Here is a 21490-nt window from a genome sequence, read left to right on the forward strand (position 1 = left end):
CACTAGATCAAGTTATTTAAACTTTGCTCTGTAAACCTGAATGGTTTAGCACTACTCATTTCTTATTATTTAATTCACTATTGATACAACAATGTTAAACAGGATTATTTTTCTGGTTTGATGATGATAAAAAAATGGTACCATTCTTGCTGCAGGGGGCAATATTTGTATTTCTGTTATACTTACTACTTCTAACCACACTTGAGTTAGGAGGTTATTTTCTCTATTAACAAATCCAAACTGGTCATTCTTTTAAAAATACACTGCAAATGGTAAACACATTTATCCTGTAAAGTGTCTTCAACTAATCTAAGGTATTTTGCATAAGATCACACTCATTTGCTTTGTATTGGTATTGCACATATTTCTGCAATCTATGTGTACTGCTGCACATTTATCTATGCTGGATTCCAGCTTGTGCAGCAGATGCAAATAGTTCCAAACTTTATTCAGACTCACTTTGTAATAATTCTTTCTTTTTTTCTTTTTACTCCACCTCTTTCTCATCTTTGTACCTTCTCCTAATAATACCCACTATGCCAAACCATCTTCGATGCACATCAGAAATACCACAGAAGATTGTCCTCTGTGTCACATAAATAACTTGGCCTTTGCAAACTGTAGAGAGCTGAGAAGAAGTAAGAGGTTTATTATTTCCCCCTGTTATCTGCCACCCTCTCCTGGAAGTAACCAAGTACCTCTCCCCTCCAACAGCAACAGCCATAATAATTTAATTGCACAGTGGTATTTTAGTCCATTAAAGTATCTTCCAAGACTCGCTTAAGGCTACAATGGGGTGGAAAACTACTCTGGCCTTTCAGCAATGGGAAGATTCAATACTCATGTTTTAGTTCATCTATGGATACCTGAGTCTAGCAACTTAGTAATGAAATTCCAAACATATTGCAGAGGGAAGGGTAAGCTAACAAGTAGGGTAGAACTGCAAAATGAAGATGCATACTGCCAAAACATCTGTATTACATCAGAGCAGTAAACAATGAAACCTGCAGCTGTTTCAAACATGCATAAATTTAAAGGTTCAGTTTAGATATAATATTCATACCTTTTCAGTTGAAGGGCTTCCTCCTTTTGTATCCAGGGTGTTTTTACTGGGGTTCAGTAGAGGTGCAACTAACTCAGTAAGCCAGCCTGTACATACTCCCTTTCGTGAGACTGGTCTAGCAGGACAGGCAGGAAACTCCACAATATTAAATACAAAACACAGTTTTCCTGGCTGATATAAGCTTGAACTGCAATGGCAAAAGCATAAAAAAACCACCCAAACCTGAGAGATAGCCGTACAATCTTACAGCAGGTCTATTTGCAGCCCAAACTACCTAAACTGAATCAAAACTCTCGATGTTCAGCTAACTGCATGATATACAAATATAGTTAGAAAACGTCTTAAGTTTTGACTCAGAGGCCAGTTCCCACAGAAGGGAACCCAAGTTCCCCCCAGATTCACACCTGTGCGAGCCTGTTCTTGAGCACTCTACCAATGTCTTGCCAGACACTCAAAACAATGTTGTCTGAAATAGTCAAACCCTGTGAGTTTTTTCAACAGGTTTTATCCTTCATCCTCTCATTCTTCTTTAGATAATAATGTAAGCACACACACACACACTTGAGATAAAAGAATACTCAAATTCTTAAGAAAATATAATTTGAATATTTCATTACCTTGACACTGAATAGGATCTGGCCTGTAATTTAGGAAGATGTTCTGAAAAATTAAAAAACAAACAAACAAACAAAACCCAAAAAAACAAAAAAAAAGAAAGTATCACTTATTATTTGATTCACCTCAATGAAAATGGAAATATATAATGAGTGTTTACACAACACATTATAACTGTAATTTTACTCTATTAACAGTCAGTGTTTGTGGTTCACAAACAAGCTGTAAAGACCTGAACTCTATTTTGAATGTTTTTTCAACTTTGTGGAACATCTCTCAGAGATCCCATAAAATGAGGCCACATCAGTTAATTTATGGGGTTCTTGGTCAATTAAAAACAATTGTTTAGGAGCACAGAAGAGATGCCAGTAGATAGTGGACAAGATGAAGCCTGAAATTTAAATTTTCCTACCTTTCATCCCTGGGCAGCCTGCTCTTGTGGTTGGCAACCCTGCCTACAGCAGGGGGGGTTGAAATTAGATGATCTTTAAGGTCCTTTTCAACCCAAACCATTCTATGATTCTAGGATTCTAAGAGTGCTTTACAGAGCTCAAAAGCTCTGAGAATAGGAATCGCCTGATTGAAAGTTTCCTATATATAACGTCCTAGAAGCAGATGTGTCAGTTCAATTTCAAACTACTATGAGTATCTCTGCAAATTTTTGAAATCACAGTTAAAAACAACAACAGAGACAGGACTTTACTCATCATTTTTTCAATGAGAAAACCACTATCACTCACACATTTACATCTACATATGTATGCACATATACAGAAAAGGTCAAACTCACTGCTGCCTTCAAAGGAATGACTTGCATGCAGACTGCTGAGAAGGGCATATTCACAGGAGACAGACATATCACTAAGAAAACATTGTGGTTGGGAGTTGTGACAGTAACTGAGCAATACTGGAAAAAAACTGGCATAGCCAATGCCAGAAAACACACAGCTTAACAGCTTTTTTAGTTGTTTTGCCACATGTACCACCCTTTTGCAGGTGTACCAACCAGTACGTGGACACCCTGATGTATTTTAAAGATGCTACATAAGATAGTTGCAAGTCAGACCTAAGAAAAGCTAGTTCAGCGAAATCACTTAAAGAAGACACTAAGCCCATTCAGCACATTGTTTCCCTGGGGGAACACATTTAAAAACCTTTCAAAATTTCCTTTTATTCAGTTCAGTTGCTGCAGCACGTTCCACACCACGTTTGAAAAACTAACTGGTTTCGCTTTCACTGTGAAAATTCATGTATTTGTATGAAGTGGAGCAGAGTTTGTATTTATTTTTTAAAATCCCACAGAGTACTTAAGAAAGAGAGACTTGGGGCAGGCGTGGAGAAGACGTTTGCAAGAACATAGAAAGCAATTTTTTTGTTTCATATAATGAAACATATTAAGAAATTCTGGTGTTTATCTGGAAAATAATTTAGTATTTTTAGATGTACTTGAGATAGTTACAGTTGGAGTATCATTCCTTCAATGTTTTATATAAGGAAACCAGTGAAGTGAGTGTGTTGGATATTACATAAATAAAAACATACTGGGAAAAGCTTTCTGTTTTAACTGGTAAGAGTACAAGAAAAGAACATGTAGGCAGGGAAATCAGGAGTTGTAAAAACATGTCTTTTTTAATTGTAAGCAGTTGATGAACTGTTGCTTAAAGACCTTTACCCTGCAGACACTTGATGCTTATTTTTATGCACAGGACCAATCCAGAGTCATTTGAAGCATAGGTATGTGCATAAGTGTTTGCAGAATGAAAGGCAAAGACTACAAACTGCAGAACAGAGCTTTGCTCCCCAACAATAGTTTTAGTTTGATCACTATGGATTCTATACTATTTCTAAAGCAGTTAACTGAACAGTTATTCCCCTTTCTTGGGAAACTGAATGCATTTTTCAAAAAACTAAATTTAACTAAATCTAAATCAGTCACTTACCAATTAACAGGTTAAGTGAAGGCTTGCAGCTTGGAAAAGCGTGAAGTAAATCCAGCAAGCAAACATTAGAATCCCTAATAAAGCGTGTGTAGTCAGAGGCTCCTTGTTTACTGCAAAGCTCTTGAAGCCTCCGTTTTTCTCCCACATTACTGGTACATTCTACAAGAGCTCGCAAAAATGCCTGCAAGGAAGAAAACAAGAATGAAGGGTAAAAACACCCGTCCATTTGGGAAAATGGTCACAAATCTGAGAAAAACCTGGGATGTCTGGGGACAGGAAGCAGTCACCTGACAGGTTAATGGATAATACAATTTATTTTCCAATGCACACTTTCACCTACTACGAAAATTTACATTTTTCTTTTCTTCTTCCTTTTTTTTTTTTTTTTTTTTTGGCTGCTCCTCTAATGTCTGGGACAAGCTAGCAGGTCCGAAAATCCTACTTAGCCTGAGTGAGGGAGAGACAAATTGAAACAGGCACAACCCATTCCCTAATAAATCCTAAATTGATGAAAGGCTTTCTTATTTATGTATTTGCACTTTAGTTAAGTAAACAGTTCCATAACACAAACTAATTCAAGACAAAACACCATTTGCTAAGTTACAGAAGCCAGGAAAGGAATAATAAAAAGTCTTAGAAGAGGTATTACTGTAAATAAAGTATGGTATTTAATGAGTCATGTAAATGTCGCTGTGGTGCTTTATTCTATACTTTATGTCTACATAACAGTATTGCAAGCTTAAGGGAAAATTAAATTGAGCATTGTAAGGTACAGTAAAAATCAGATGTAAATAGTTACAAGGTTTTTTTCAAGAGCAAGGTGGAAATAGACACAGTGCATACAAGAAAAGTGATCCAAAACACCAAGTGCAATCAGAGGACACATTCTACACAAAAGAATACTCGGAAAGTAATTTGAGTGTGTTCAAACACCCAGCTTCCAGACAATAGTTTTGAGTATAGAGTTACATAAAGCACATTCTACACTGAACAGGTAATAAAGCAGTTGGGTTATAAAAATTCACTTGGGTGATATCCCCCAGGTAGCACTCTCTGACTACTCTTATTGTTGAGAAAATTTTCAAAATTGTTAAATGCAGTTTTGAAAAGGTTGAAACAATTGGAAGATTCTCTTCTCTTTTGTTGCAAAATCCACTAAATTGATGGAAAAGGTCCTTCTAAAAACTGACTTCCCTCAGATATCCAAAAAAAGCACAACTGTTTAGCTTCATTCTTCATACAATTTATCTTTAAAATGTGTTTTGACAATACCAGAAATACACATGCATTTCCAGTTGCAAGCTTCAGTTATTTTTTCAGGCACAGAATGAAAGGAAAATAATATTCCCATGTTGTGAGAACAAATATTATACAAGTAAAGATCTTTCTTTGAGTTCTGCCAGGTTGCTGAAATGCTAAAGAAAAGCTTTAAAATAAAAGACATGAGGGTATGTTTGCAGAGCAACATGCGTATTTTCAGTGACAAAACTTGACAGACATAGGTCCCTCTGATTAGAAAGAAAGATTTCTCTAAAATGCCTAGGAGGCCAGGTTCAGTGAACCTTACAGTTACCTGGCACCAAATATCTAGTACTTTTCTACTTTTTTTTTTTTTACTTACAGACTAGTTATGAATCAAGTTACTACAGAATGGGAATAGAGATTTCAGTATCTCAAAGTTTGACAGATAAAGTGAAATTTTTCAGAATACAGTGCAAAGAGCAGCATCCAAACTGACAATCCCTATTCACCAAGAAACATTGTAAATACACACGAAGCAAGGATAGATCTGTAAGAGCCCATACAGCATAGAATTACTAAGGTTTTATCTTTAAAAGAACAACACATAAACACCTTTTTGGGAATTGCTCTTATTTCCAGACACCAGGTTAGAATGAATTTCAGAGTGCTTCTTTCAGGGATGTGCTGTGGACGAGTTGCTCCTAGTTAGTGGGAGAAGAAAACAAAAGACAATGTGTATCTATTAACATCCAAAAATGGCATCACAGACTGCTTGTTCCTCTAAGAAATACAAGAGAGCTAAACTGCATTAAATTCTGTATGTTTGAGCCCCAGCTGGTTACTGGAAATTATAAATTAAACAGCAAGACAGTTTTCCAATGAAGTATCAATGACAATTTTCTAATGAAAAGTCAAAACTTATTAGGAAAGCAGGAAACAAAAAGAGGGGTATAACATGAGTGTTCAAATAAATTTAATTGCTAAACCACTCAAGTCTTTGTTGCCATGTCCCACTTTGAAGAAATTCAAAGGAATGCTTACCAGGAAAAGGAACATTCACATTTTTTCCCCTCCATCAATAAGCACTCCTGAAAATTGGAACATGCTGAAGATTTCTAATGATCTAAGCAACGGTATATGCAGCCAGCACCAAGCTGGAGTTACTGAGGCCCAGCAGACCCAAGGAGTTTCTGTATAAGCAAAAAGTCCCTCCTGTATTCTCTACAGGTTCCATTTCTGGGAAGGAGGTACACTGACATCCCATCTATCCCTTCATGTAGTCAGCTAGAGTGCAGTCAGGCTTATCAGCCTCATGCCATGTCATGCTGAAGTTGCTATTCTACTTTCCATTCTAAGCTAAACCCAAAAGCAATATAGGAGCATTTAGGTGACAAAACACCTTTAACTAATAAGCTCTGCAAGTCCTGAATTGTTTCATTACAAAGCCAACTTCCATGTTGGGATTTCACTCCACAATGTTTCTTGGCTTTGACTTCTAGCTACTGATTCTAACTATGCTTTGTCCTTTTTTTCCCCAGTTAGTGCTACATTAGGCAGCCAGAGATGCAATAACCTGGATTATTTACACACAGGATGACAGCACGGATATTTCAAGTTTCACTCAATTATTTTACCAACTTTGCCTTGGAAGGATAGGGGTATTTTTGGTATACAAGAACAATCAAGAGGTTAAGGTATGTTCACTTGGCTATACAGGCTCTGTTCCAAATGGAGTACTCTGACACTGATGAACTCAAAGTGCCCTCTTAGAGCAGCTTTACATCCTTCCTACAACATCAGTATAGTAAAAGAAAGGGAACTACTGTAGGCAGAAACGAGAGAATATCTCCCTGTGCCTATTCAAGGAGACCCTCACTTTGAACATGCTTTTGACACCATCTTCAACTTACAGAGAGACTAAAATTTTATGCAGCCAGGTAGAAGGGCTCTGATTTGCTCTAGAAAAATCTACTAGCCTTCAGGAGGGACAAGATTCCAAGCCAACCTTCCTACGAAAATCTGATACTTTTGGCCCTCCATTACCTCCTCCTTTGCTATACCCTTCCCTTTTAACTGCTTCCTTTGAAAACATGCTGTAAAATCTGTACATAATGTAAACAGTAGAAGTAGCATACCTGTGAATTACCCCCACACCATTCAATCTCTTGCTGCTTTCCTGTGGATGGTGATTGGGCCCTGGACTGGGTGACACTGCTTTGAGCTTGAGGGTGCTCAGAACCAGCCCTGATTTGAAGAGATTGCTAAAAAGCTGGTACCCTCCTGTGACCTTTTTTTTTTTTTTTTTTTTTTTGGTGAAGAAGCAGGTGTGTTTGGGGGGACTCTGTCCCAGAGGAACAAAGCCAACAGGGGCTCTCCAAGAGGGGGAGGAGTGTTCAACACAGTGGGGCTGGGGACTGGACAACAGCCAGACCAGCCCTGCAGACACAGGGCTCATCCCCAGTGTACGAACCAGGACATAACTGACACTCGCCCTTCACCAAACCTAGCCATTGACCCCGGTCAGCAGAGGTTAGTTTCTTGAGTTGGGGTCAAGGATGGTGAAAAGCTAAGCCTGGACATCCCATGTGATAAGTTATGACACAGCCTGTCATGTAAACCCACCTCATTAATAGGTGATTTACTTGCCAAGTCCAAGAACAAGGGTATACTTACATCTCATACTTAAAGGACACCTTGTGTTGCCCTCAATGATGCAGGGAATCTCCCCATGGGATCTGATTTACCCACAGACTGGAACAACAAAGAGCCCCACCCCATCCTGCAGAACTAAAGGCACAACTCAGCAGTACCATTAAGACACCAATTGTCAAGACAAGAGAAGAGTGGTTCTCACAGGTCCAGCTGGCAGTACACAGGCCTACCTTGAATCTGCAGCATCCCTTCTGAAGCGTGGGTCCATAAGACTCAGTAGAACAGATTCACAAAGGCCTACAAGCCCATTAAAAGGCACTTTGCAGCAGCACTAAGTCTTCTGCTTCAGGAGTGCAGCCCTCTTAGGATGTAAAACAGACTAATTTGAAGTGCCGTCCAAGGAGAGATTTTACTTTCAAGTGGGGGATTGTTAGGTTATGTCATTAAAGACTCATCTCCAGAAACACAAAGGACCACAGAGAAATAATGAGATGGATGAATGCCAATGCCAGGCTCAAGTTCCCAGTCAGAAGCTAATTTATCTAAGCAAAACCAGTAGCAACATTCTGCATATCCTCTCTTTTTTAACACCTCTGTGACTTCCAACATGCCTCCATGAAATGACAGCTGTGTCCCAATGCTAAAGATAAAAATGTTGAAACTATGCATACCAACTACTACCATCACAGAAAGCAGTAGTTATTCATGATCAGTGCATCACACCATACCTTTCTTCTTAGTGCCCTGCTTAACCTTTATGCAAACAAAGCACTCCGCTTTTTCAGAAAGTCCCAAGATGTGAAGAAGTTCTTCCACCTCATTGACGTTGTTGGGACATATTACACAGAAGGCATCTCCAGGCTGGTAGTCAAAGACTGTATCCTGTTTTGAAACATGAGATCATTTATATTAAATTGTATCATAAATAAAAGCCAACAGCATGCCCATTCCTAAAAACCTCAATCTTCCTACTGTGGCAGCCACAAGAAGTCATACTTTCTTTTACTCTGTACTAGCACTTCAATGTTTGGATCACAACAGAAGCTAAATACTTATGTTTTCTTTTCAGGTTTAACCTTACTAGTTATAAAAATCTTTCCTTATCTGGTTTAAGTGTTTGGACACTGAGCAGCCTAACAGAGGGAAAACAAATATATATTAAGAGGATCTGTTATATAATCAACCCAGATCACTCATTACTGATATACTTTGTTTTCTGGTTTGAGAAGAGCAGAGAAATTAAGTCCTCATAATTAATGCAACTTTGTATAGAGATACATTACAACTAAAAGAAAATCTGCTGGTTACACTGTTTGATGAACTGTGACTGAAATGACCCCAACTGTTTTTATTTTCTGTAGAAAAAAGAAAAACAGTAAGAGAAGAGCATGGTGAAAACCAAAACGTATCTCAGATCTTAAGACCTAGATTCTACTTAGTTGGCTGAGGTTCTTTGCTCAGCTGCTGAAACTCTACTCAACCTCCTGCTTTTTGTTTTCCTTATGCATCAGGTGAGGTGACCTGCATACACAGGCTGTTGAGAATGTTAGGAAAAAAAGGCAAAAAACGTTCAAAACCATGTCATCTCAGAGACTCACTTGCTCAAAGCTTAATAGACACTATTTATAACAGATTTAAAGACGTTCCACTGAAGTTGACACAGACTTGCATAGTTAACAATATCCCAAAGGCATAATCCTACAAATTTGGAAAACTGCTCAAAAGCAACATATTGTCCTTTTAAAGACTTTTTGTAAATATCGAGCACTCTGTGCCTTTCATCTTCAAACCAGTATACAAAATACGATCTTCCCTAAACAAACTAAAACAGTTTTTACATCTAGGGTAACAGAGGTTGACAGCTTGAGTAGTATGTTAACAAGTCAGAGCAAATGAATGCCAGAGGCAAAAACAGTGCTCAGGAGCTAACAATTCTTATCACTTGATCATACTAGTCAAATTATTACTTGTCTACATCACCTACCAGAAGGAATAGTCACAATTCACTATATAGTTTCTGAATATTTCCTAAGTTGTACATTTACAAACTGAAAGATTATTAATTTTCAGTATTCCTTGCCTGCCCTTCTCCACTGCAAATTCCCTTTCAAAAAAGTATTTCAGTCAATACAATATTCGCAGAAAAACAAATAAATTAATTTGACACTTTACTTCTGTTTTGACTTACATGGAGTCATGTCATATCTTTCAGTGAACAAATCAAGTTTTGCATTTACAAAATGGATCAGCCTAAGCTGACACCCTGTTGTATAAGGAATTATTTTTTCTTTTTAAACATTCAAATAAATAATTTTCCCCCCAGTTATTACACATAACACACATGCTTTTTACTCTTTATTTTAACCCACTGAAGAAAAAGCCATCACTAACTTACCGCAATATCAAGTTCTAAGAGCAATGCAGTTTTTATCGCATCTTCTCTAGTAAGCTGAACTGCTTTTGTAATTGGCACTTCAAAGGCTGCTCCCTCTGAAATCAGTGAGGACAGATGTGGATTCTGAAAAAGAGGACACGAAAGCTTACACTAAAAATGCAAATCAGCTGAATGACAGCTTACTATGACATACAGGAATTAGTGCTGGTACAATTTTTTTTTAAACAATCTAAGAAAGCAACTCAAAACAATGAGGAAAAACATGAACCTTCCATATACAGAGTGCTTTGCTCTACATTTTTAAAAAACACATCCACGCAGCAACAGGCATATATCCAACTATAAAAAGTCGGTAGGCTTGAACAGTCTAATGGACCTAAACTACTACCAAATGCAGCTAGCTGTTTCTTTTTTCAAGAGCTGCCTTGAAAATAGCCAATTAGAGAATGGGATTTATGGTAAAACCCTGAAAACTCCCACCTAATTAAAGGATTACCAGGTGTACAGAACGGACATAAGAAGTAGAACAGAAGCTATTTAAAAACATCATTTCAGATTTACAGATTCAGACTTTGAGGTGCAGATGAGGCTATTATAAAAGGCAACTTATAAAGGAATTTTATAAACTACAGTTAAAGTTTAGATCTAGCCAGCAAACTCTAAGCTACGAAACAGCAACACGTTACACCACATTTCTACACAGGTGAAAATGTCCCCCAAGAATTGTTAACAGGCACCAAGAATAATTCCAGACCACCTCTGACAAAGGTCGTCACTTGAAGACCAGATTATAGCCCTAATTTCTTCATCATTATGGTCAGCAAGCTTCATTTGAGGTCAATACAGACAAAACTGAAAAGAGATGGAAGAGATATCAAATGTCCATAACAATACTATGTCAAGTGGAAAGGAATTATGCTACCAATAAGAGCATATTGGTTAATTTGAAGATTTCTTATTTGAAAAAAAAAAAGAAAAAAGGAGACAGGAGAATCACTTGAGACCAACAGTTGGAAGTTTCATTATTCTCTTAAAATATCTTAAAATTTTGAGATGGTGATTAATGGCTTGGGCCATATCAAATTATTGTGCATGAGCTGGACTGCGATAACTGTCTCCATTCATATGCCCTCCAAGTCAAGTTCAAGGCATAATGCGAGGCATAATACACTTGACTTGGAGGGCATATGAACAGAGACAGTTATCACAGTCCAGCTGATGCATCCACTTCTTTTCATTGTAGAGTCATGTTTGTTTTTACAAGTACAACACACAGGACCTACTTTTTGACAAGGTCTAGCCAACTGTGTCAAAAATGGTACCAAAGGATAAAAAAACAAACCTGCATTTGATTCTTTCCAAGGCTCAGGACAACGATCCAGCTTTATACCTGAAATCTGGACTATAACCTTTAATCTGTCACTGAACTCAGACTAGCAGATTCAGCTTTTTTCAATTTGCTGTTTGAGAGCAAAAGTTACTTTTTTTTTTTCTGTTTACAGAAAAGTTAACACATCAATATTAGAACCTGATCAATTACTTCAGAGATCACCTTGAACACATGCTATGACTTTAAAATAAGAAAATGCACTCTTTTAACCACTGTAGCACCACTTTCAACATGAGAATTAGTCTTTAATTGAAGAGCAACTCTAAATCATATATCTTTGTTTCAGTAATTTGGATTAGTTAATTCAACAACCTGAGGAAAACCAACCACAATATGAGGTTTAAAAGAAAAAGCAAAACTATCCAGTGTCTGAATTCATATACTCTTACATAATTATATTAGCTAGACTAAGTGATTCAGTATTCCCATTGACACTCTCAACAGAGAGAGTCAGGGCCCTAAGGATACTAGTGGGCTTTCATGGTCCTGACCAACCTCACCAGAAGACACCATCCCCATCTCAGCTCAGACCTGGGTCTTCAGTCCCTGCCTGAGCTACATCACAGGAGTACTGGTAGGCAGCTCAGACACAACCATGCCCACAGCTGGCCACAGATGCTGTTGGTCTGCAAATCTAGGTCTGGATCAACATTCCAGCTTGGTCCCGGACCTGCCTCATTCCCACAAACTTGCCTGATGATCTGCACTCTTGGCTGATCCTGGCTGCTATCTCCTGGTTTGCATCGCTGGAGTATTGGGGAATGGGTCTGGCTGTGTCACCACAATCAGCTCAGTCCCTTAAAGGGCAGCCAGCCCTCACTGCTCCCTCGCACAGATAACCAAAACACCTGCCCTTTGGCAGACAATCAGAAAAGTCTGAGTCATGCTTTCCAGTTAATTTTGAATAGTAAATATGCCAGATGAAGGTGATTCCCAGATCATGCTAATTCTTCTCTTTGTACAGCAGATCTTTGCTCAACATGGCTTCACAGGAAAAACACACTGGTTTTTGATCCACACAGTTCATCTTCCATTTCCAATAGTAAAGTTATGAACAGGTTTTTACAATGACAAGTTTACCTATTGTTAAATATCAAGCAAGATTTTGAATTTTACACCCTCTTAAGGCATTCTGCAAGTACAAAAAATTTGAACAGAAACTGTACTATACTCCTTTCTACAGGAAGATGTTTTCACCATCACAACACAAGCCACTGAGCATTTTAATTCTTCCATTCCTGGCACTGCAATGTCAAATTGTTATGTAGCTAAATTGTACTTTGACATAAGCATTCATAACTCATATGGTGGTAACTACATTTTCATAGTATAAATGGACCTTTCACTTACAATTCAAAAACCTCCTGCATTCAGGGACACGTCTCTATACAAGTATCCACTTGCTCTTTTGAGTCATATGTAGGAGTACACACTCATGCTCCTGTCAGAGCTAGAGGATTTAATCATTTCAAGTGAAGCCCTTACCTCACCATGGTTGTCCTGAAACTCCACCTCTATACATTCTGGTGGCAAGGTAGGAATATTAAGAGCTGACTGAGAGACAGGAGGGACAGAATGAACAAGTGAAGGTTCAGTGTCTCTAGTTGAAGCCACAAGATTGATGTCAACCAGTTTCTGTGTCAGAACATCAGAACTCCTCACTGCCTCATCTTCTAGCTTCAAGTTCTGTACTTCTGAGCTTAAGTTTAGTTCATTCACAATGTATGGGGCTGTAGAGAGAGAGCTAGAAACAGCATTGACACCACTGCTCATGTCTTTTTGCAATAGAAATGCTTCCTTGAGGGCAAGCCAAAGTCCATCAATCCAAGGATCAACCACTAATTCCAAACTGGGAAGGAAGGAAAAAGAAGAGAAGAAAGGAATGGATGAATTATTGTGACTTTCTGGACTGTTAATTTAGAAATAATGAAAAGAAAACAAAAGCTAAAAATACTATTAATTTTCCATTTTTAATACATATCTGCAGCTGTTACCAAGACTACTTTTTTGTTTAAAAAAAATTGCATTTAGTTAATTTGTGGTGTCTGAAGCGTACAACAGCCTTGCTCTTCTTCCAGTTTCTCATTCATTTTCTTACGCTGAACGTTATAACAGGAAGTTGAAGGGATGGTAACAAAATACACTACTTCTCATTGTGCAACAGCAACATCAATAGCTTACACTAATGCTCCATTTTCATTATTTTAGAACACAAGATATACATTTTATTGTTATGGCAATGTTTGTGTTCAACTGCCTCATATCATCATGCACAGAAATTATATAATCTGCATTTCAAAATAAATAAGCCAATACTGCAGCCTACTGGCCAGAAAGAGTGACAGAAGAGGAAGGGAGTTGTTTTCATAGAATCATAGAATTCCTCTACAGCAATCACAAAACCCTTCTTATATAATTCCTCTACAGTGATTTAAAAAAAAAAAAAAAAGGCACATTTTCTGGAACAGAAAAAAAAATAAAAACATTGTAGGGTTTGCTTAAAGCAGCTCTGCTGCAAGATGTGAGCTTGGATAAAATCTGATGCACATGTAGAAAGAGATCCCATTACCCAGCACCACACATACTGGGAAGTAGATTTATTTCTATATGTTTTAGTAAACAGACTACATTTTTAAACTGTTCCACTTATTCTTTATTACTTAATTTCTAGAACTGCAAAATACCCCCGATTTTTCCAGGTATTACAGACGTTTGCTCACAATTTAAAAACAGAGTTTTATTTAACGGCAGTTGAGACTGAGAAGGCATAGTGTTCAGACAGGACTCATTCCTTTGAAGTGCTGAGTATTCAGGTCCAACTGATTTCACAGAGTTCAGTATGTTTAGCCAAATTCACATGTAGTTATTGCATCTTGAAGAAATAAAATCCAAACTCATTCAGCTCTTACCCTACACAGTCATCTGCCAATCCTGTGTCGTAGAAGTGCTGGGCACCAAGTTCTTGAAGTCGTCGGTCTACTGTCTTTCCACCATTACAAAAGAACGTGTACTCTGAATCTCCCAGACCTAGCAAATTCAAGGAAAGAGTAATCACGTCAATCAGCCAGACACCCAGGCTACACACACAAAAATCTGCAAAGACAACAAAGGATTTTCTTGCAGGAAAACAGAAGAATATGATATAGCAAAGTGCATATTATCAGGACACTTTTATGACCTTAAAAAAACAAAATTGTGTTTGCGCCAAAGTAGAGCCGGTTCCTCCTTCAGACATGTAAGACACAGAATTTCTCTGAAAACACTTTTCTATTAATATTTCACATTTCAAAAGACTATAGCTTTAATTTGAAGCTTTTAAAAAAATACAAAACCACTCTTGTAGGAAAAATGTAAGAAACTGAAATAAGTAGAAAAAGAGTGAAACTGATAAATTGTTTGTCAATTACCAAAATAAATTATCTCAACTTCAGGCTAAAATTGTTAGGTAGTCTTCACAAATTCTCTAAGTAATCCACACCACTGTTTCACTATCATAACTATCACAGGTTTTCACAGACTGACCCTTTCTCGTGTGCAATTTCAATCCATATTATTCCCACATAACAATGGAATATTTCTTTCTCATTTAAAACAGCCTTTTTTATCTTTGTCTTTTTTTTTTTTTTAAAGACTTCTGCTCCCTCTCAAGTAAGGAACTCAGTGCAAACACTTCATTGGACAAGCTGAAATTAATACTATGAATGTATTTTAACACTGATAACATTTTAGATTAGAGTCACAAAACATGTTACAACTTAGATAGAAAAATCAGTATTAATGCAATGCTTATCTTCATATATGCATATATGCATTCAGTCAGCTATGAAAAATCTAACCATTTCACAAACTGTAATGTATAATAGGCAACAGCATAACATCTTCTCAAAACCTTACATGACTGGGTTGCATACATTTCAGACTTCCACTTCATATATCCACTAGAAGTTTCCTTCTAGTGGGTACTTTCCTCACTCAAAATCTACACGTTTCCTCACTCCTACCTATCAACTTAAACTTGTCAGGGAAAAATAACCTAGGTTCAAATAGAAGTTTCTGGAGTTTACTTAAATACAACCTGAAAACTCAACAAACTGACCTTACCATCAGCAACTCAAGATGTATCGTATGCATTTTTGACAAATCTGTATTTTGCATATCAATCTTTAACTTGAAGTTACATTCCTTCTATTGATGCATATGACGTTCAAAACTAAAAAAAAATATTGCAAACTTAAAGGGATGGGATGATCATAAACCCTTGCATTTCAAGAACACTCTATACTGCCTTTAGCTCTGTATAGAAAAATGCTCAATTACTCGCAGTCAAGTAAACTCATCTAGTCCATAGAGACTTGACACGAAATTAAAACTTCAACAATAATAGATAGCTTACATTGTATTTTGTTTATGCAAAGAAAATTAAACTATAAAAAAATTAAATTGGTAGCTTACATTCAGATAATTTCTGTGACACTTTTCCTTTATTGCTCATAGAGGACATTACACAAAAAAAGCTGTCCACGTTATTAAAATAAATGCTTTATAAGCACTTAAAAAAACCTAAACAACCGATTCACAAGTAGAAAATATAAAAATTATTCACTGACAGTCAAGTGTTGCAATAATATAGAAAGTACTGTATCACCTAGCAATCCATACTGCAGATGTGCAAAATGATCAGGTGGCAAGGTCGTGTCTTGAATTTTCTTTACAAACTTGCGGGCAGTGTCTGGTGGGTCTCCAGTACCAGTAGTGGAAATAACAATAACTACAGGATCCTTTTCTGTTTCCAGGTTATACTACAAGTAATAGAACAAGTAAGTTACAAGGTGCCATTTGATACCCATTTGTGGCCTTAGATATTACCTTCTACCCTTCCTTTTCCCAAAGGTATATTGAAAAATGTTTAATCGCACCTTATCCATATTAAACCACAGAAATTCTTTCAAGTAATTACAAATCATTTTGTGGATTCAATTTACAATCTTCATCAGAGTTTTCAAGACCAGACCAGGTAACGCCCTGAGGAACTTGCTTTGACCTCAGCTGACCCTGCTGTGAGATAACCCCATGAAGTTCTTTCCAACCTGAATTATCCTATGATCCCATACACAAATGCCGAAGGGCAGCATTTTGAGCAGGCCAGTACATACACAAAGAATACTCCACAACTGCACTCAGTTTAAATATACAACCCCTACAGTATTTGCTTCATCAAGTAGAAAAAGTATTTGGTATATATGATCACAATCACACAGTTAGCCATAACCCTGATAATTTCACACAGATAACTGGGGTGTGGCTGTACAAACTGTGGGGATCATTTCTAAGTTCCATAAGGGATCATTTGCTTCTGTCTGATACCTTCCATGTTACATCTGTCTTTGCCACTAAAAAACCCTGTGCTTTCAGGGAACTAAGGTAGCTCTGAACAGAGATAATCAGTCACCATGCTCTACAATCTGATTCATTTTGGCCCCTTCACCCTACCCCAATTCATTTATCTCCCCTTTGCTAAAACTGATCTTTTACATTTCCCATGGTTTTATGGAGGCTACTCCCATTATACCAGGTTGACAAGAACTGCCTGTATTTTGGACTGTGCATCAGTTCCATAAATTCAGGTCTTATGCAACCGTTTATTACTTCTCAAGTAAAAAAGCATTCTGTTTCTATGATTATTCCAGCTTTCCACCGATAGCAGGCTGCAGCACTGTGCTAGCATACTGTCTGTCAGGTCACCCACACAACAAAAAAAACCCTGTGGGCTATGGATTTTGAACCACACATACAGCTACCGACATACATAAAACACAGCTCCCCTGAATCACACACACCTTGTTTGTGAGTGATCTCTGGAGGATACCTAGCCCCACCCCATGCTCGAAGTGGGACTAACTGCCAGCACTCCATTAGGTTAGCTATGGCTCTAGCTGAATTTTGAAAACTTCTAAGGGTGGAGATTCCACTTCTCTGGGCAGCTTCTTCCACCCAGAAAAGCTTCTTCCATCAGTGTCAAATCCGAATTTATCAGGCTGCACTTAGTGGATTTTGCTTCCTGTTGTAGTCTTCTGCTGCCAAGAAGAGTTTGGCTGATGTAGGCTGCTATTAGGTCACTCCTTAGCCTCCTCTGCCATAGTGAGCAACCCGAGCTCCTTTTACTGCTCCCTGTAGGTTTCAGTTTAAACTCTCTCCCAGCTTTCTAAGTTTAATAAAATAGTAGGGTTATGAGAAAATATAAATAAAGGTTGCAAGCGACGCTATGTTTCATCTCAAGCAGTTTCAGGACTGCAATTCAAAACTTCAGAGTTTGGGGAGTTATCTTCTAAACACTTTGCTCAATAAATCACTCAAACCTTATCTCTACTTGAGGCATGTAAAAAGTTACCCCTTACATCCACAATCCCAAAAGGTTAGGAATACAACGAAATAGAGTATCAAGGAGTTTTGCTGTTGCAATTTTTTGTGAAACCTTCCTGAAGAAGCTAAAAACAGTCACATGGAGCAATTTAAATTACCACGTGGAACAGTGTCCTGCCCCTGACAGTGGCCGATAGCAGGTATCTAGAAAAGTATAAGAGAAGGGAGTAAGCATGAAAGGATATCACCCAAGCACTTTGACAGACTTCAGTGAGCTGTGGTCCAGGGACATCCCAAACGGAGGTTTTGTCTTTTACATGTTCAGGTGAACTCCAAGTACCCAAAAATTCCAGAGACTCTGAAAACTGAACTATAAGCTTTGAAAAATAGGCCTTAAGGGTCTTGTTGCTGTAACCTAGACTTTCAAAGCTTCCACAGCTGACTTTATAAGGACAAATACAAAAGCTTCTGCAGTGCACTGTCACAAGCAACCATTGCTTTTACAAAAAGACCCAAACTCTTCAGGTACAAAATGTGAGGGTCTACTGGTATCACATAAAAAGTTATACTAAATTAGGTTTCATTAAAAAAAAAAAAAATTAAAAATGCTAGAAGCATAGAAAGTAAAAGGTAGTGTGCTAGAACATAGGTATGATTATTTTACTAAATTCTTGCTTGCTCCACTACACATTCTCCTCTGCAAACTTAAAGACCTTTTGGAAGCCAAATGTTTGTGGACAGAGCCCTTAAGAAGAAGAGTCAAGGCCATCCGGCCTCTGGAAGGACAGAGTTCTTGCATTGATTTGTGTCAATTATCAAGAAGTTTGATGTATCACTGGACCAACAAGAACCTCACACAACTACATTGCTTTTTATTCTACCTTCCACTTCTTCCTATACTCTTGGTGTTACATCTTTGTCCCATTCTTTTTCTTTCATTCAAAAGTACTCCTCAGCTGAGGACAGCAATGGCACACAAAAGCAATGAGCAGCCTGCACAAGCTGTGAATGATTGCTGGAGGAGAGGACAGGATCAGACACACAGATGATGTCTTACCCAGAAAAATACATATCGTGGCAAATGTGCTTATTCAGATAACTCATCCAAGGCTGACTACACTGACCGAAGATGATCTCCATTTAGCTTTGTATTTTACTGCTTCCATCCCACTTCACTTCAGTCTTTCATCAAGCATAAAAAGCAACCACAGTAACCAACCAAAGACTTATTACCTTTTCTCACCTACGAGAGTATAGGTGAGAGACTCTACTTGGAAACAGCCCATGTTTCCAAGACTTGAGCAGTATTTGACCATTCATTTCTGTATGGCAACAGGATCACATTATGACTACTGACTCTGTAGCCACCTATTCCATCCATAGACCTTCACAGCAATCCCTTTAAGTGATGACAAGGTCTGAGAAATACCCAACAGCTGCATAAAGATGGGCCTTCTAATTGACAAATACCGACCAAACAGAAACCTTTTACTTCCTCGCCTAAGGCATACACACACACCTCTCTGAAACATATATGTTGTGGAATGAACTCTCAGATCTAACATGCCCAAAGGACTTGACAAGGGGTACCACCAAATTCAAGCAAGCTCCTGGTCCAGCACATTATGCCACCCTGCCTTCCCCTCCTCAGTTACACCAAGGCTTCTAGAAGTTCTCTTTATTTACAGTAAAGGGTAAGGAAAAGCTTAAGTGATGAAATCTACAAAGCTGCAGAAATTACTTTTTTTCTTCAGTGCCCAATTCTCAGATTCTCAATTCAGTACATCTTTCTGCTTCATCAATAACTCACAGCTCTGAGCTGTCTTGCCAAATTCGATGAAATAGATGTATTCAAGAGGCAGGCCAACAACAGCGCTACAAATATCCTCCTTACCGCCTTCCTGAAACTAATCTCCAAAACTGTCAAATGCAGAAGAAATGAAACAGAAGAATATGAAGAGAATCTTCACACTCCCTGCTGGCTGCATAGAAGTCTCTTTGTAGCACTTTGCTACATAATCAGTGTGCAGAAAGCTATTAAGCATCTGTGAGTATTGGTCCAAATTACTGATTAATAAGAAAGAAAAATTTAAACCTAGATGGTATATTTTAGGTGGGTGCATGTGCTCAGCCTTCATATTAATAAACAGCCACCACTCAAGCACATGAAGAAAAATGCAGCTCTTAAGTACCTATTTTTCAAAACAGCATGGAATATCTCACCTTGTCCATTTCACTTAAACAGTGCATATCAGCTTCAAGGCCATGGGCACCTGCTTGCTGCTGTATTTCCTCAGCTATGGCTTTTGCCTGCCCCTTTTGTGTTGCATAGAGGAGCAAAAACCTTCTTTTTAAATCACAGCACATTTCCCAAAACAGAGGATTTTTTTTTTTAAGACACTGCAGGGGAAAAAAAAAGAAACAAAAAGTTAATTTACTTCATGCAGAACAGCAAGATCTCACTTTGCTTATTAGATTAAAAAGAGATACTTTAAAGGATAGCAGTATTGGTGTTCAACTTGGAAATGAGGCATCTGCTCATTTCCCATAACCAAGCTTTGTAGGCCAGGTTGCAAAGGACTCGTGCTACTGGTCACATGTGCTGTACTGCCTTGAATACTGCAACATCCCCAGCATCAAGAAACTAGTTTGTAAATAATACAACAGAGAAACTAGTTTCATTAAAATATGAAAAAACAGCTATTTTTATTTTATATATTATATATATAAGTTATATTTCTCACTTTAACTCAGTGACTGCTTTGATCACTTTTCTGAGATGTATTTGAAAACAAAACAAAACACAGACCTGGTGAAGTCAAATTATAACACATGAGGAAAAAAAATAACTCTTAGTTTCTTCTTTTCTGAAATCAGTATTTTTTGACTGAATGCCTTTATGCTTTACTGTCCACTACGTCTATATTTTAGAACACATTGTTTTTAACTTCATATTTCTAAAACGACCTTCTTACACAAGTGCAACTACAGAATTGATTGGGTTTTTTCTCCTAAAAATAAGAAACAACCTTAGAGAAATCTGCTGTAGTGTGAAATGCCACTCCCTCACAAAGCTTTGCAAGCAGTAGGATGAATGAAGTACGTATCCTTTCCCATTAATCTGTCACATGAAAGTTTGAATGTGAGATGTTTTCTTTCATGATTTTGACACAGACAGAAGACAGCAGACGTAAGGACGACTTCAAGAAGCAGTGAATAAGAGAGACAAGCAGAAATGTCTCTCATGCGCATATTACAAATTAATCTTCTGTCAATATTTGTCACTGCTAGGGAGCTGCAGGACAAGTCAAATACCTAGAATTAAAACTGAGTAATTTTCAGTTCCCAACCTGAGATTTTTTTCACGAGCCTGGGTCCAGTTTACTGTGCTTCACCTATTGCTCCCACACAGATTCAACTACAGAAAGCATTCAGTGTCCCAGCCACAAACACTAATTTATGGAAACCTGTGCCTAAGTAATTTGAGGCATATCTCTTTCCGCTTTCTCTCAAGGTAAAACAAATATACAAGAAGAACACTGCACTCTGTTGATAAGGCATGCTATTTCTCCCCACAGTATTGTGGAAGATTTGTGCTATTAATTTTTTTTAAAGCATACCTGTAAATCAAACATGGTAAAACTAAGTGTTAGCTTCTTAAGAGTACAGTGCCTGTACCATACATGAATTCCATGAAAAATGTAATTACTAGAAATTTGTAAAGCTTTCATTGTATTTTGTTCTACTACCTTTTCCATTATAGCTTTCACTTTAAATTGATTACATTACCTAAAAATATTAATAATTACCTTAACAGTTGCTTTAAAGAAATT

General features: G+C 37.7%; 1 protein-coding gene across 1 annotated transcript in view; it reads right to left on the minus strand.

Annotated features, from left to right (window-relative positions):
- Positions 1-20035, minus strand: part of MTRR (5-methyltetrahydrofolate-homocysteine methyltransferase reductase) — a 24035-nt gene extending 4000 nt beyond the window's left edge. The window contains 10 exon segments of the mRNA XM_010075449.1: positions 1064-1250; positions 1681-1723; positions 3619-3799; positions 5473-5561; positions 8241-8394; positions 9908-10030; positions 12783-13146; positions 14207-14324; positions 15943-16096; positions 19881-20035. Coding sequence (XP_010073751.1) covers positions 1064-1250; positions 1681-1723; positions 3619-3799; positions 5473-5561; positions 8241-8394; positions 9908-10030; positions 12783-13146; positions 14207-14324; positions 15943-16096; positions 19881-20024 — 1557 coding nt within the window. The 5' untranslated portion in view covers positions 20025-20035.
- Positions 20036-21490: the final 1455 nt, after the last annotated feature.

Source organism: Pterocles gutturalis, unplaced genomic scaffold, assembly GCF_000699245.1.
Source record: "Pterocles gutturalis isolate BGI_N339 unplaced genomic scaffold, ASM69924v1 scaffold26027, whole genome shotgun sequence".
Taxonomy (NCBI): Eukaryota; Metazoa; Chordata; class Aves; order Pterocliformes; family Pteroclidae; genus Pterocles; species Pterocles gutturalis.